General features: G+C 49.2%; 1 protein-coding gene across 1 annotated transcript in view; it reads left to right on the top strand.

The window, feature by feature from the left end:
* hce2l2 (high choriolytic enzyme 2-like 2) overlaps positions 1 to 14406 on the top strand; it is a 29969-nt gene that overhangs the window by 11786 nt on the left and 3777 nt on the right. Inside the window, 1 exon segment of the mRNA XM_084314798.1 lies at positions 14211 to 14389. Coding sequence (XP_084170924.1) covers positions 14211 to 14389 — 179 coding nt within the window.

The raw sequence follows: 14406 nt of genomic DNA, 5'->3' as shown, positions 1-14406 counted from the left end.
TCTGTTTTTTGTGTACATGGATTTGATCAAGTCATATGTATTTCCTCCAACACCACTTTCTAGAATTTTGAAGAAAAGACCTTTGTGCCAAATTGAGTCAAAGGCTTTTTCAAAATCGACAAAGCAGGAATATATTTTGTTTTTGTTCTGTTTTACGTGAATGTCAATTAGGGTTTTAAGAGTGTATATATGGTCAGAGGTACGATAATTTGGTAAGAATCCGATTTGGCTTTTACTTAGAACGCTGTGTTCTGTAAGGAATTCTATGAGTCTGGTGTTGATGATACTACATAGAAGTTTGCCCAAATTACTCGTCACACAGATACCCCTATAGTTTTTTGGGTCATGTTTATCTCCACTCTTGAAAATTGGGGTTATGAGTCCTTCATTCCAGATATCAGGAAAATAGCCTAGATTTAGTGTCAAATTGAATAATTTTAAAATAGCCAATTGGAATTTTTCAGAGCTGTGTTTAATCATTTCATTTAATATGCCATCTGTACCACAGGCCTTTCTAGCTTTAAGGCACTGGAGTTTTGATTTCAGCTCTTGTTCTGTGATTGGGAAGTCTAAAGGGTTTTGATTATCCTTTATGATATTTTCCCATTTTTGTAATTTTTCACATATCTGGCTGGTTTCCGTTTTTGTATTTAGGGGTACAGTTGTAAAGAGTGATGTGAAGTGGTTTGTCCAAACATCCCCATCTTGGATAGCCATTTCTTCCGGCTTATCTTTATTCAATGAGTTCCAGTGGTCCCAGAAGGAGTTAGAGCTTAGAGAGTCCTCTATTTTGCACAATTGTTTATTTACGTGATTGTTCCTTTTAATTCTGATGGACTTTTTGTAGTGTTTCAATGATTCACAGTATTGGAGGCGTAGGGTGTCATTTTGTGGGTTTATGTGTTTCTGGTTTGATATTTTTCTTAGCTGTGTTCTAAGAGCTTTACATTCTTTGTCAAACCATTGGTCCTTTTTAGTTTTTCTCTGTTTGTTACCTGATAGTTTTAATTTGGACTTTGTTGCAGTTCTTTCAAATATATAATTGATGTGTTCTACAGCTAGGTTTACTCCTTCAACACTGTTAGAGTATGGCATGGCTAGGAACGTATCTAACAGTGATTGTGTCTCATCACTGGCGATGGCTCTCTGGTAGTCCTGCATGCTGTTCTGGGACCATCTGTAGTATTTGGGGATGTTGTATAGTTTACTGGGCTGTGTAGGGGGATTTTTGAGAGACTCAGTTCTTTTCATGTATGCCGTATCTCTCCACCCAGGTGTTGGTCATTAGTGTACAGAGTGTGTGTCTCTCTCTCTCCACCCAGGTGTTGGTCATTAGTGTACAGAGTGTGTCTCTCTCTCTCCACCCAGGTGCTGGTCATTAGTGTACAGAGTGTGTCTCTCTCTCCACCCAGGTGCTGGTCATTAGTGTACAGAGTGTGTCTCTCTCCACCCAGGTGTTGGTCATTAGTGTACAGAGTGTGTCTCTCTCTTCACCACCCAGGTGCTGGTCATTAGTGTACAGTGTGTCTCTATCTCTCTCTCTCCACCCAGGTGTTGGTCATTAGTGTACAGAGTGTGTCTCTCTCTCCACCCAGGTGCTGGTCATTAGTGTACAGAGTGTGTGTCTCTCTCCACCCAGGTGCTGGTCATTAGTGTACAGAGTGTGTCTCTCTCTCTCCACCCAGGTGTTGGTCATTAGTGTACAGTGTGTCTCTCTCTCTCTCCACCCAGGTGTTGGTCATTAGTGTACAGAGTGTCTCTCTCTCTCCACCCAGGTGCTGGTCATTAGTGTACAGAGTGTGTCTCTCTCTCCACCCAGGTGTTGGTCATTAGTGTACAGAGTGTGTCTCTCTCTCTCCACCCAGGTGTTGGTCATTAGTGTACAGAGTGTGTCTCTCTCCACCCAGGTGTTGGTCATTAGTGTACAGAGTGTGTCTCTCTCTTCACCACCCAGGTGCTGGTCATTAGTGTACAGTGTGTCTCTCTCTCTCTCTCTCCACCCAGGTGTTGGTCATTAGTGTACAGAGTGTGTCTCTCTCTCCACCCAGGTGCTGGTCATTAGTGTACAGAGTGTGTGTCTCTCTCCACCCAGGTGCTGGTCATTAGTGTACAGAGTGTGTCTCTCTCTCTCCACCCAGGTGTTGGTCATTAGTGTACAGTGTGTCTCTCTCTCTCTCCACCCAGGTGTTGGTCATTAGTGTACAGAGTGTCTCTCTCTCTCCACCCAGGTGCTGGTCATTAGTGTACAGAGTGTGTCTCTCTCTCCACCCAGGTGTTGGTCATTAGTGTACAGAGTGTGTCTCTCTCTCTCCACCCAGGTGTTGGTCATTAGAGTACAGAGTGTGTCTCTCTCTCCACCCAGGTGTTGGTCATTAGTGTACAGAGTGTGTGTCTCTCTCTCTCCACCCAGGTGTTGGTCATTAGTGTACAGAGTGTGTGTCTCTCTCTCTCCACCCAGGTGTTGGTCATTAGTGTACAGAGTGTGTCTCTCTCTCTCCACCCAGGTGCTGGTCATTAGTGTACAGAGTGTGTGTCTCTCTCTCCACCCAGGTGCTGGTCATTAGTGTACAGAGTGTGTGTCTCTCTCTCTCCACCCAGGTGTTGGTCATTAGTGTACAGAGTGTGTCTCTCTCTCTCCACCCAGGTGTTGGTCATTAGTGTACAGAGTGTGTCTCTCTTTCCACCCAGGTGTTGGTCATTAGTGTACAGAGTGTGTCTCTCTCTCTCTCCACCCAGGTGCTGGTCATTAGTGTACAGAGTGCGTCTCTCTCTCTCCACCCAGGTGTTGGTCATTAGTGTACAGTGTGTGTCTCTCTCTCTCCACACCCAGGTGTTGGTCATTAGTGTACAGAGTGTGTCTCTCTCTCCACCCAGGTGTTGGTCATTAGTGTACAGATTGTGTCTCTCTCTCTCCACCCAGGTGCTGGTCATTAGTGTACAGAGTGTGTCTCTCTCTCTCCACCCAGGTGTTGGTCATTAGAGTACAGAGTGTGTCTCTCTCTCCACCCAGGTGTTGGTCATTAGAGTACAGAGTGTGTCTCTCTCTCCACCCAGGTGTTGGTCATTAGTGTACAGAGTGTGTCTCTCTCTCCACCCAGGTGTTGGTCATTAGTGTACAGAGTGTGTCTCTCTCTCTCCACCCAGGTGCTGGTCATTAGTGTACAGAGTGTCTCTCTCTCTCCACCCAGGTGCTGGTCATTAGTGTACAGAGTGTGTCTCTCTCTCCACCCAGGTGTTGGTCATTAGTGTACAGAGTGTGTCTCTCTCTCTCCACCCAGGTGTTGGTCATTAGTGTACAGAGTGTGTGTCTCTCTCTCTCCACCCAGGTGTTGGTCATTAGTGTACAGAGTGTGTCTCTCTCTCTCCACCCAGGTGCTGGTCATTAGTGTACAGAGTGTGTCTCTCTCTCTTCACCCAGGTGCTGGTCATTAGTGTACAGAGTGTGTCTCTCTCTCTCCACCCAGGTGTTGGTCATTAGTGTACAGAGTGTGTCTCTCTCTCTCCACCCAGGTGTTGGTCATTAGTGTACAGAGTGTGTCTCTCTCTCTCCACCCAGGTGCTGGTCATTAGTGTACAGAGTGTGTGTCTCTCTCTCTCCACCCAGGTGTTGGTCATTAGTGTACAGAGTGTGTCTCTCTCTCTCCACCCAGGTGCTGGTCATTAGTGTACAGAGTGTGTCTCTCTCTCCACCCAGGTGTTGGTCATTAGTGTACAGAGTGTGTCTCTCTCCACCCAGGTGTTGGTCATTAGTGTACAGAGTGTGTCTCTCTCTTCACCACCCAGGTGCTGGTCATTAGTGTACAGTGTGTCTCTCTCTCTCTCTCTCCACCCAGGTGTTGGTCATTAGTGTACAGAGTGTGTCTCTCTCTCCACCCAGGTGCTGGTCATTAGTGTACAGAGTGTGTGTCTCTCTCCACCCAGGTGCTGGTCATTAGTGTACAGAGTGTGTCTCTCTCTCTCCACCCAGGTGTTGGTCATTAGTGTACAGTGTGTCTCTCTCTCTCTCCACCCAGGTGTTGGTCATTAGTGTACAGAGTGTCTCTCTCTCTCCACCCAGGTGCTGGTCATTAGTGTACAGAGTGTGTCTCTCTCTCCACCCAGGTGTTGGTCATTAGTGTACAGAGTGTGTCTCTCTCTCTCCACCCAGGTGTTGGTCATTAGTGTACAGAGTGTGTCTCTCTTTCCACCCAGGTGTTGGTCATTAGTGTACAGAGTGTGTCTCTCTCTCTCCACCCAGGTGCTGGTCATTAGTGTACAGAGTGTGTCTCTCTCTCTCCACCCAGGTGTTGGTCATTAGAGTACAGAGTGTGTCTCTCTCTCCACCCAGGTGTTGGTCATTAGTGTACAGAGTGTGTCTCTCTCTCCACCCAGGTGTTGGTCATTAGTGTACAGAGTGTGTCTCTCTCTCTCCACCCAGGTGCTGGTCATTAGTGTACAGAGTGTGTGTCTCTCTCTCTCCACCCAGGTGTTGGTCATTAGTGTACAGAGTGTGTCTCTCTCTCTCCACCCAGGTGTTGGTCATTAGTGTACAGAGTGTGTCTCTCTTTCCACCCAGGTGTTGGTCATTAGTGTACAGAGTGTGTCTCTCTCTCTCCACCCAGGTGCTGGTCATTAGTGTACAGAGTGTGTCTCTCTCTCTCCACCCAGGTGTTGGTCATTAGAGTACAGAGTGTGTCTCTCTCTCCACCCAGGTGTTGGTCATTAGTGTACAGAGTGTGTCTCTCTCTCCACCCAGGTGTTGGTCATTAGTGTACAGAGTGTGTCTCTCTCTCTCCACCCAGGTGCTGGTCATTAGTGTACAGAGTGTGTGTCTCTCTCTCTCCACCCAGGTGTTGGTCATTAGTGTACAGAGTGTGTCTCTCTCTCTCCACCCAGGTGCTGGTCATTAGTGTACAGAGTGTGTGTCTCTCTCTCTCCACCCAGGTGTTGGTCATTAGTGTACAGAGTGTGTCTCTCTCTCTCCACCCAGGTGCTGGTCATTAGTGTACAGAGTGTGTCTCTCTCCACCCAGGTGTTGGTCATTAGTGTACAGAGTGTGTCTCTCTCTTCACCACCCAGGTGCTGGTCATTAGTGTACAGAGTGTGTCTCTCTCTCCACCCAGGTGTTGGTCATTAGTGTACAGAGTGTGTCTCTCTCTCTCCACCCAGGTGCTGGTCATTAGTGTACAGAGTGTGTCTCTCTCTCCACCCAGGTGCTGGTCATTAGTGTACAGAGTGTGTCTCTCTCTCTCTCCACCCAGGTGTTGGTCATTAGTGTACAGTGTGTGTCTCTCTCTCTCCACCCAGGTGTTGGTCATTAGTGTACAGAGTGTGTCTCTCTCCACCCAGGTGTTGGTCATTAGTGTACAGAGTGTGTCTCTCTCTCTCCACCCAGGTGCTGGTCATTAGTGTACAGAGTGTGTCTCTCTCTCTCCACCCAGGTGTTGGTCATTAGTGTACAGAGTGTGTCTCTCTCTCTCCACCCAGGTGCTGGTCATTAGTGTACAGAGTGTGTGTCTCTCTCTCTCCACCCAGGTGTTGGTCATTAGTGTACAGAGTGTGTCTCTCTCTCTCCACCCAGGTGTTGGTCATTAGTGTACAGAGTGTGTCTCTCTTTCCACCCAGGTGTTGGTCATTAGTGTACAGAGTGTGTCTCTCTCTCTCCACCCAGGTGCTGGTCATTAGTGTACAGAGTGTGTCTCTCTCTCTCCACCCAGGTGTTGGTCATTAGAGTACAGAGTGTGTCTCTCTCTCCACCCAGGTGTTGGTCATTAGTGTACAGAGTGTGTCTCTCTCTCCACCCAGGTGTTGGTCATTAGTGTACAGAGTGTGTCTCTCTCTCTCCACCCAGGTGCTGGTCATTAGTGTACAGAGTGTGTGTCTCTCTCTCTCCACCCAGGTGTTGGTCATTAGTGTACAGAGTGTGTCTCTCTCTCTCCACCCAGGTGCTGGTCATTAGTGTACAGAGTGTGTGTCTCTCTCTCTCCACCCAGGTGTTGGTCATTAGTGTACAGAGTGTGTCTCTCTCTCTCCACCCAGGTGCTGGTCATTAGTGTACAGAGTGTGTCTCTCTCCACCCAGGTGTTGGTCATTAGTGTACAGAGTGTGTCTCTCTCTTCACCACCCAGGTGCTGGTCATTAGTGTACAGAGTGTGTCTCTCTCTCCACCCAGGTGTTGGTCATTAGTGTACAGAGTGTGTCTCTCTCTCTCCACCCAGGTGCTGGTCATTAGTGTACAGAGTGTGTCTCTCTCTCCACCCAGGTGCTGGTCATTAGTGTACAGAGTGTGTCTCTCTCTCTCTCCACCCAGGTGTTGGTCATTAGTGTACAGTGTGTGTCTCTCTCTCTCCACCCAGGTGTTGGTCATTAGTGTACAGAGTGTGTCTCTCTCCACCCAGGTGTTGGTCATTAGTGTACAGAGTGTGTCTCTCTCTCTCCACCCAGGTGCTGGTCATTAGTGTACAGAGTGTGTCTCTCTCTCTCCACCCAGGTGTTGGTCATTAGATTACAGAGTGTGTCTCTCTCTCCACCCAGGTGTTGGTCATTAGAGTACAGAGTGTGTCTCTCTCTCCACCCAGGTGTTGGTCATTAGTGTACAGAGTGTGTCTCTCTCTCCACCCAGGTGTTGGTCATTAGTGTACAGAGTGTGTCTCTCTCTCTCCACCCAGGTGCTGGTCATTAGTGTACAGAGTGTCTCTCTCTCTCCACCCAGGTGCTGGTCATTAGTGTACAGAGTGTGTCTCTCTCTCCACCCAGGTGTTGGTCATTAGTGTACAGAGTGTGTCTCTCTCTCTCCACCCAGGTGTTGGTCATTAGTGTACAGAGTGTGTGTCTCTCTCTCTCCACCCAGGTGTTGGTCATTAGTGTACAGAGTGTGTCTCTCTCTCTCCACCCAGGTGCTGGTCATTAGTGTACAGAGTGTGTCTCTCTCTCTTCACCCAGGTCCTGGTCATTAGTGTACAGAGTGTGTCTCTCTCTCTCCACCCAGGTGTTGGTCATTAGTGTACAGAGTGTGTCTCTCTCTCTCCACCCAGGTGTTGGTCATTAGTGTACAGAGTGTGTCTCTCTCTCTCCACCCAGGTGCTGGTCATTAGTGTACAGAGTGTGTGTCTCTCTCTCTCCACCCAGGTGTTGGTCATTAGTGTACAGAGTGTGTCTCTCTCTCCACCCAGGTGCTGGTCATTAGTGTACAGAGTGTGTCTCTCTCTCCACCCAGGTGTTGGTCATTAGTGTACAGAGTGTGTCTCTCTCCACCCAGGTGTTGGTCATTAGTGTACAGAGTGTGTCTCTCTCTTCACCACCCAGGTGCTGGTCATTAGTGTACAGTGTGTCTCTCTCTCTCTCTCTCCACCCAGGTGTTGGTCATTAGTGTACAGAGTGTGTCTCTCTCTCCACCCAGGTGCTGGTCATTAGTGTACAGAGTGTGTGTCTCTCTCCACCCAGGTGCTGGTCATTAGTGTACAGAGTGTGTCTCTCTCTCTCCACCCAGGTGTTGGTCATTAGTGTACAGTGTGTCTCTCTCTCTCTCCACCCAGGTGTTGGTCATTAGTGTACAGAGTGTGTCTCTCTCTCCACCCAGGTGTTGGTCATTAGTGTACAGAGTGTGTCTCGCTCTCTCCACCCAGGTGCTGGTCATTAGTGTACAGAGTGTGTCTCTCTCTCTCCACCCAGGTGTTGGTCATTAGAGTACAGAGTGCGTCTCTCTCTCCACCCAGGTGTTGGTCATTAGTGTACAGAGTGTGTCTCTCTCTCCACCCAGGTGTTGGTCATTAGTGTACAGAGTGTCTCTCTTTCTCCACCCAGGTGCTGGTCATTAGTGTACAGAGTGTGTCTCTCTCTCCACCCAGGTGTTGGTCATTAGTGTACAGAGTGTGTCTCTCTCTCTCCACCCAGGTGTTGGTCATTAGTGTACAGAGTGTGTGTCTCTCTCTCTCCACCCAGGTGTTGGTCATTAGTGTACAGAGTGTGTCTCTCTCTCTCCACCCAGGTGCTGGTCATCAGTGTACAGAGTGTGTGTCTCTCTCTCCACCCAGGTGCTGGTCATTAGTGTACAGAGTGTGTGTCTCTCTCTCTCCACCCAGGTGTTGGTCATTAGTGTACAGAGTGTGTCTCTCTCTCTCCACCCAGGTGTTGGTCATTAATGTACAGAGTGTGTCTCTCTTTCCACCCAGGTGTTGGTCATTAGTGTACAGAGTGTGTCTCTCTCTCTCCACCCAGGTGCTGGTCATTAGTTTACAGAGTGTGTGTCTCTCTCTCTCCACCCAGGTGTTGGTCATTAGTGTACAGAGTGTGTCTCTCTCTCTCCACCCAGGTGCTGGTCATTAGTGTACAGAGTGTGTGTCTCTCTCTCTCCACCCAGGTGTTGGTCATTAGTGTACAGAGTGTGTCTCTCTCTCTCCACCCAGGTGCTGGTCATTAGTGTACAGAGTGTGTCTCTCTCTCTCCACCCAGGTGTTGGTCATTAGTGTACAGAGTGTGTCTCTCTCTCTCCACCCAGGTGTTGGTCATTAGTGTACAGAGTGTGTGTCTCTCTCTCTCCACCCAGGTGTTGGTCATTAGTGTACAGAGTGTGTCTCTCTCTCCACCCAGGTGCTGGTCATTAGTGTACAGAGTGTGTCTCTCTCTCCACCCAGGTGTTGGTCATTAGTGTACAGAGTGTGTCTCTCTCCACCCAGGTGTTGGTCATTAGTGTACAGAGTGTGTCTCTCTCTTCACCACCCAGGTGCTGGTCATTAGTGTACAGTGTGTCTCTCTCTCTCTCTCTCCACCCAGGTGTTGGTCATTAGTGTACAGAGTGTGTCTCTCTCTCCACCCAGGTGCTGGTCATTAGTGTACAGAGTGTGTGTCTCTCTCCACCCAGGTGATGGTCATTAGTGTACAGAGTGTGTCTCTCTCTCTCCACCCAGGTGTTGGTCATTAGTGTACAGTGTGTCTCTCTCTCTCTCCACCCAGGTGTTGGTCATTAGTGTACAGAGTGTGTCTCTCTCTCCACCCAGGTGTTGGTCATTAGTGTACAGAGTGTGTCTCTCTCTCTCCACCCAGGTGCTGGTCATTAGTGTACAGAGTGTGTCTCTCTCTCTCCACCCAGGTGTTGGTCATTAGAGTACAGAGTGTGTCTCTCTCTCCACCCAGGTGTTGGTCATTAGTGTACAGAGTGTGTCTCTCTCTCCACCCAGGTGTTGGTCATTAGTGTACAGAGTGTCTCTCTCTCTCTCCACCCAGGTGCTGGTCATTAGTGTACAGAGTGTCTCTCTCTCTCCACCCAGGTGCTGGTCATTAGTGTACAGAGTGTGTCTCTCTCTCCACCCAGGTGTTGTTCATTAGTGTACAGAGTGTGTCTCTCTCTCTCCACCCAGGTGTTGGTCATTAGTGTACAGAGTGTGTGTCTCTCTCTCTCCACCCAGGTGTTGGTCATTAGTGTACAGAGTGTCTCTCTCTCTCCACCCAGGTGCTGGTCATTAGTGTACAGAGTGTCTCTCTCTCTCCACCCAGGTGCTGGTCATTAGTGTACAGAGTGTGTCTCTCTCTCCACCCAGGTGTTGTTCATTAGTGTACAGAGTGTGTCTCTCTCTCTCCACCCAGGTGCTGGTCATTAGTGTACAGAGTGTGTGTCTCTCTCTCCACCCAGGTGCTGGTCATTAGTGTACAGAGTGTGTGTCTCTCTCTCTCCACCCAGGTGTTGGTCATTAGTGTACAGAGTGTGTCTCTCTCTCTCCACCCAGGTGTTGGTCATTAGTGTACAGAGTGTGTCTCTCTTTCCACCCAGGTGTTGGTCATTAGTGTACAGAGTGTGTCTCTCTCTCTCCACCCAGGTGCTGGTCATTAGTGTACAGAGTGTGTCTCTCTCTCTCCACCCAGGTGTTGGTCATTAGAGTACAGAGTGTGTCTCTCTCTCCACCCAGGTGTTGGTCATTAGTGTACAGAGTGTGTCTCTCTCTCCACCCAGGTGTTGGTCATTAGTGTACAGAGTGTGTCTCTCTCTCTCCACCCAGGTGCTGGTCATTAGTGTACAGAGTGTGTGTCTCTCTCTCTCCACCCAGGTGTTGGTCATTAGTGTACAGAGTGTGTCTCTCTCTCTCCACCCAGGTGCTGGTCATTAGTGTACAGAGTGTGTGTCTCTCTCTCTCCACCCAGGTGTTGGTCATTAGTGTACAGAGTGTGTCTCTCTCTCTCCACCCAGGTGCTGGTCATTAGTGTACAGAGGGTGTCTCTCTCTCCACCCAGGTGTTGGTCATTAGTGTACAGAGTGTGTCTCTCTCCACCCAGGTGTTGGTAATTAGTGTACAGAGTGTGTCTCTCTCTTCACCACCCAGTTGCTGGTCATTAGTGTACAGTGTGTCTCTCTCTCTCTCTCTCTCCACCCAGGTGTTGGTCATTAGTGTACAGAGTGTGTCTCTCTCTCCACCCAGGTGTTGGTCATTAGTGTACAGAGTGTGTCTCTCTCTCCACCCAGGTGCTGGTCATTAGTGTACAGAGTGTGTCTCTCTCTCCACCCAGGTGCTGGTCATTAGTGTACAGAGTGTGTCTCTCTCTCCACCCAGGTGTTGGTCATTAGTGTACAGTGTGTGTCTCTCTCTCTCCACCCAGGTGTTGGTGATTAGTGTACAGAGTGTGTCTCTCTCTCCACCCAGGTGTTGGTCATTAGTGTACAGAGTGTGTGTCTCTCTCTCTCCACCCAGGTGTTGGTCATTAGTGTACAGAGTGTGTCTCTCTCTCTCCACCCAGGTGTTGGTCATTAGAGTACAGAGTGTGTCTCTCTCTCCACCCAGGTGTTGGTCATTAGTGTACAGAGTGTGTCTCTCTCTCCACCCAGGTGTTGGTCATTAGTGTACAGAGTGTCTCTCTCTCTCTCTCCACCCAGGTGCTGGTCATTAGTGTACAGAGTGTCTCTCTCTCTCCACCCAGGTGCTGGTCATTAGTGTACAGAGTGTGTCTCTCTCTCCACCCAGGTGTTGGTCATTAGTGTACAGAGTGTGTCTCTCTCTCTCCACCCAGGTGTTGGTCATTAGTGTACAGAGTGTGTGTCTCTCTCTCTCCACCCAGGTGTTGGTCATTAGTGTACAGAGTGTGTCTCTCTCTCTCCACCCAGGTGCTGGTCATTAGTGTACAGAGTGTGTGTCTCTCTCTCCACCCAGGTGCTGGTCATTAGTGTACAGAGTGTGTGTCTCTCTCTCTCCACCCAGGTGTTGGTCATTAGTGTACAGAGTGTGTCTCTCTCTCTCCACCCAGGTGTTGGTCATTAGTGTACAGAGTGTGTCTCTCTTTCCACCCAGGTGTTGGTCATTAGTGTACAGAGTGTGTCTCTCTCTCTCTCCACCCAGGTGCTGGTCATTAGTGTACAGAGTGCGTCTCTCTCTCTCCACCCAGGTGTTGGTCATTAGTGTACAGAGTGTGTCTCTCTCTCCACCCAGGTGTTGGTCATTAGTTTACAGAGTGTGTCTCTCTCTCCACCCAGGTGTTGGTCATTAGTGTACAGAGTGTGTCTCTCTCTATCCACCCAGGTGCTGGTCATTAGTGTACAGAGTGTGTGTCTCTCTCTCTCTCCACCCAGGTGTTGGTCATTAGTGTACAGAGTGTGTCTCTCTCTCTCCACCCAGGTGCTGGTCATTAGTGTACAGAGTGTGTGTCTCTCTCTCTCCACCCAGGTGTTGGTCATTAGTGTACAGAGTGTGTCTCTCTCTCTCCACCCAGGTGCTGGTCATTAGTGTACAGAGTGTGTCTCTCTCTCCACCCAGGTGTTGGTCATTAGTGTACAGAGTGTGTCTCTCTCCACCCAGGTGTTGGTCATTAGTGTACAGAGTGTGTCTCTCTCTTCACCACCCAGGTGCTGGTCATTAGTGTACAGTGTGTGTCTCTCTCTCTCTCTCCACCCAGGTGTTGGTCATTAGTGTACAGAGTGTGTCTCTCTCTCCACCCAGGTGTTGGTCATTAGTGTACAGAGTGTGTCTCTCTCTCCACCCAGGTGCTGGTCATTAGTGTACAGAGTGTGTCTCTCTCTCCACCCAGGTGCTGGTCATTAGTGTACAGAGTGTGTCTCTCTCTCCACCCAGGTGTTGGTCATTAGTGTACAGTGTGTGTCTCTCTCTCTCCACCCAGGTGTTGGTCATTAGTGTACAGAGTGTGTCTCTCTCTCCACCCAGGTGTTGGTCATTAGTGTACAGAGTGTGTGTCTCTCTCTCTCCACCCAGGTGTTGGTCATTAGTGTACAGAGTGTGTCTCTCTCTCTCCACCCAGGTGTTGGTCATTAGTGTACAGAGTGTGTCTCTCTCTCTCCACCCAGGTGCTGGTCATTAGTGTACAGAGTGTGTCTCTCTCTCTCCACCCAGGTGTTGGTCATTAGTGTACAGAGTGTGTCTCTCTCTCTCCACCCAGGTGCTAGTCATTAGTGTATATAGTGTGTCTCTCTCTCCACCCAGGTGTTGGTCATTAGTGTACAGAGTGTGTCTCTCTCCACCCAGGTGTTGGTCATTAGTGTACAGAGTGTCTCTCTCTCTCCACCCAGGTGCTGGTCATTAGTGTACAGAGTGTGTCTCTCTCTCCACCCAGGTGTTGGTCATTAGTGTACAGAGTGTGTCTCTCTCTCTCCACCCAGGTGTTGGTCATTAGAGTACAGAGTGTGTCTCTCTCTCCACCCAGGTGTTGGTCATTAGTGTACAGAGTGTGTCTCTCTCTCCACCCAGGTGTTGGTCATTAGTGTACAGAGTGTGTCTCTCTCTCTCCACCCAGGTGCTGGTCATTAGTGTACAGAGTGTGTCTCTCTCTCCACCCAGGTGTTGGTCATTAGTGTACAGAGTGTGTCTCTCTCTCTCCACCCAGGTGTTGGTCATTAGTGTACAGAGTGTGTGTCTCTCTCTCTCCACCCAGGTGTTGGTGATTAGTGTACAGAGTGTGTCTCTCTCTCTCCACCCAGGTGCTGGTCATTAGTGTACAGAGTGTGTGTCTCTCTCTCCACCCAGGTGCTGGTCATTAGTGTACAGAGTGTGTGTCTCTCTCTCTCCACCCAGGTGTTGGTCATTAGTGTACAGAGTGTGTCTCTCTCTCCACCCAGGTGTTGGTCATTAGTGTACAGAGTGTGTCTCTCTTTCCACCCAGGTGTTGGTCATTAGTGTACAGAGTGTGTCTCTCTCTCTCCACCCAGGTGCTGGTCATTAGTGTACAGAGTGTGTCTCTCTCTCTCCACCCAGGTGTTGGTCATTAGAGTACAGTACAGAGTGTCTCTCTCTCTCCACCCAGGTGCTGGTCATTAGAGTACAGAGTGTGTCTCTCTCTCCACCCAGGTGTTGGTCATTAGTTTACAGAGTGTGTCTCTCTCTCTCCACCCAGGTGCTGGTCATTAGTGTACAGAGTGTGTCTCTCTCTCTCCACCCAGGTGCTGGTCATTAGTGTACAGAGTGTGTCTCTCTCTCTCCCCCCAGGTGCTGGTCATTAGTGTACAGCAGTGCTTCTCAAACTTTTTCTGTCAGGCCCCCCTTTGGTGGACCAAAATATTTTGGGCCCCCCCCCCCCCCCCTCGCCCCAACAAAATAGTCATGAAATGGGCCATGTTTAAATGTATTGAAATAACACCAATATCGTGACCTTTCAAATTGGCCCTATATTTTGTTTTCAGAGCTGTCATGGATGAAAAGCCAGCTTCACACAGATACTGTATATGTGGTGCTGAATGGTATCAACACCTTAACTGCTGCATCATGAGATACTTGGTGGGCCATGAGATGAGATACTTGGTACTCAGCACCACACTCTGAAACTAGCTCTCTAGGTGGTATCAGATGAGATTGGAGTTTGGATGGAGATGTGTCAGGAAGCTTTGTCTCAATGTTGTCTGTAAAGGTTTTTTTTTATCCAGAGTAACTTGGTGATCCTTTTCTGTGTTTTATTAAATAATGATTTTCAGATTTTGAGAAATGGTATTTTCATGGAGAACAGTGCAGCTGCAACAGATAGCACTTTAGTGATAATTTTCTGTAATAAAAAATCATTTTTTTTTTTTTTATAAATCTCAAGCCCCCCCCTGTCATGCCTCTGCGCCCCCCCTGGGGGGCGCGCCCCCCACTTTGAGAAACACTGGTAGTGTGTGTCTCTCTCTCCCCCCAGGTGCTGGTCATTAGTGTACAGTGTGTGTCTCTCTCTCCACCCAGGTGCTGGTCATTAGTGTACAGAGTGTGTCTCTCTCTCCACCCAGGTGCTGGTCATTAGTGTACAGAGTGTGTCTCTCTCTCTCCCCCCAGGTGCTGGTCCTACCTCGGAGCGCGGGGAGGGAAGCAGACTCTGTCTCTCAAGTCCCCCGACTGCGTCTCGTCCGGGGTCACGTCCCACGAGCTGATGCACGCGCTGGGCTTCGTCCACGAGCAGTCGAGGGCCGACCGGGACAACTACGTCAATATCATGTGGTCCAACATTTGGAGGGGTAAGAGGAGGGGGGGG

This window comes from Notolepis coatsorum, assembly GCF_963971535.1.
Source record: "Notolepis coatsorum genome assembly, chromosome: 5".
Taxonomy (NCBI): Eukaryota; Metazoa; Chordata; class Actinopteri; order Aulopiformes; family Paralepididae; genus Notolepis; species Notolepis coatsorum.
The sequence above is the reverse complement of the archived record's forward strand: the minus strand, read 5'-3'. Positions and strand labels throughout refer to the sequence as shown.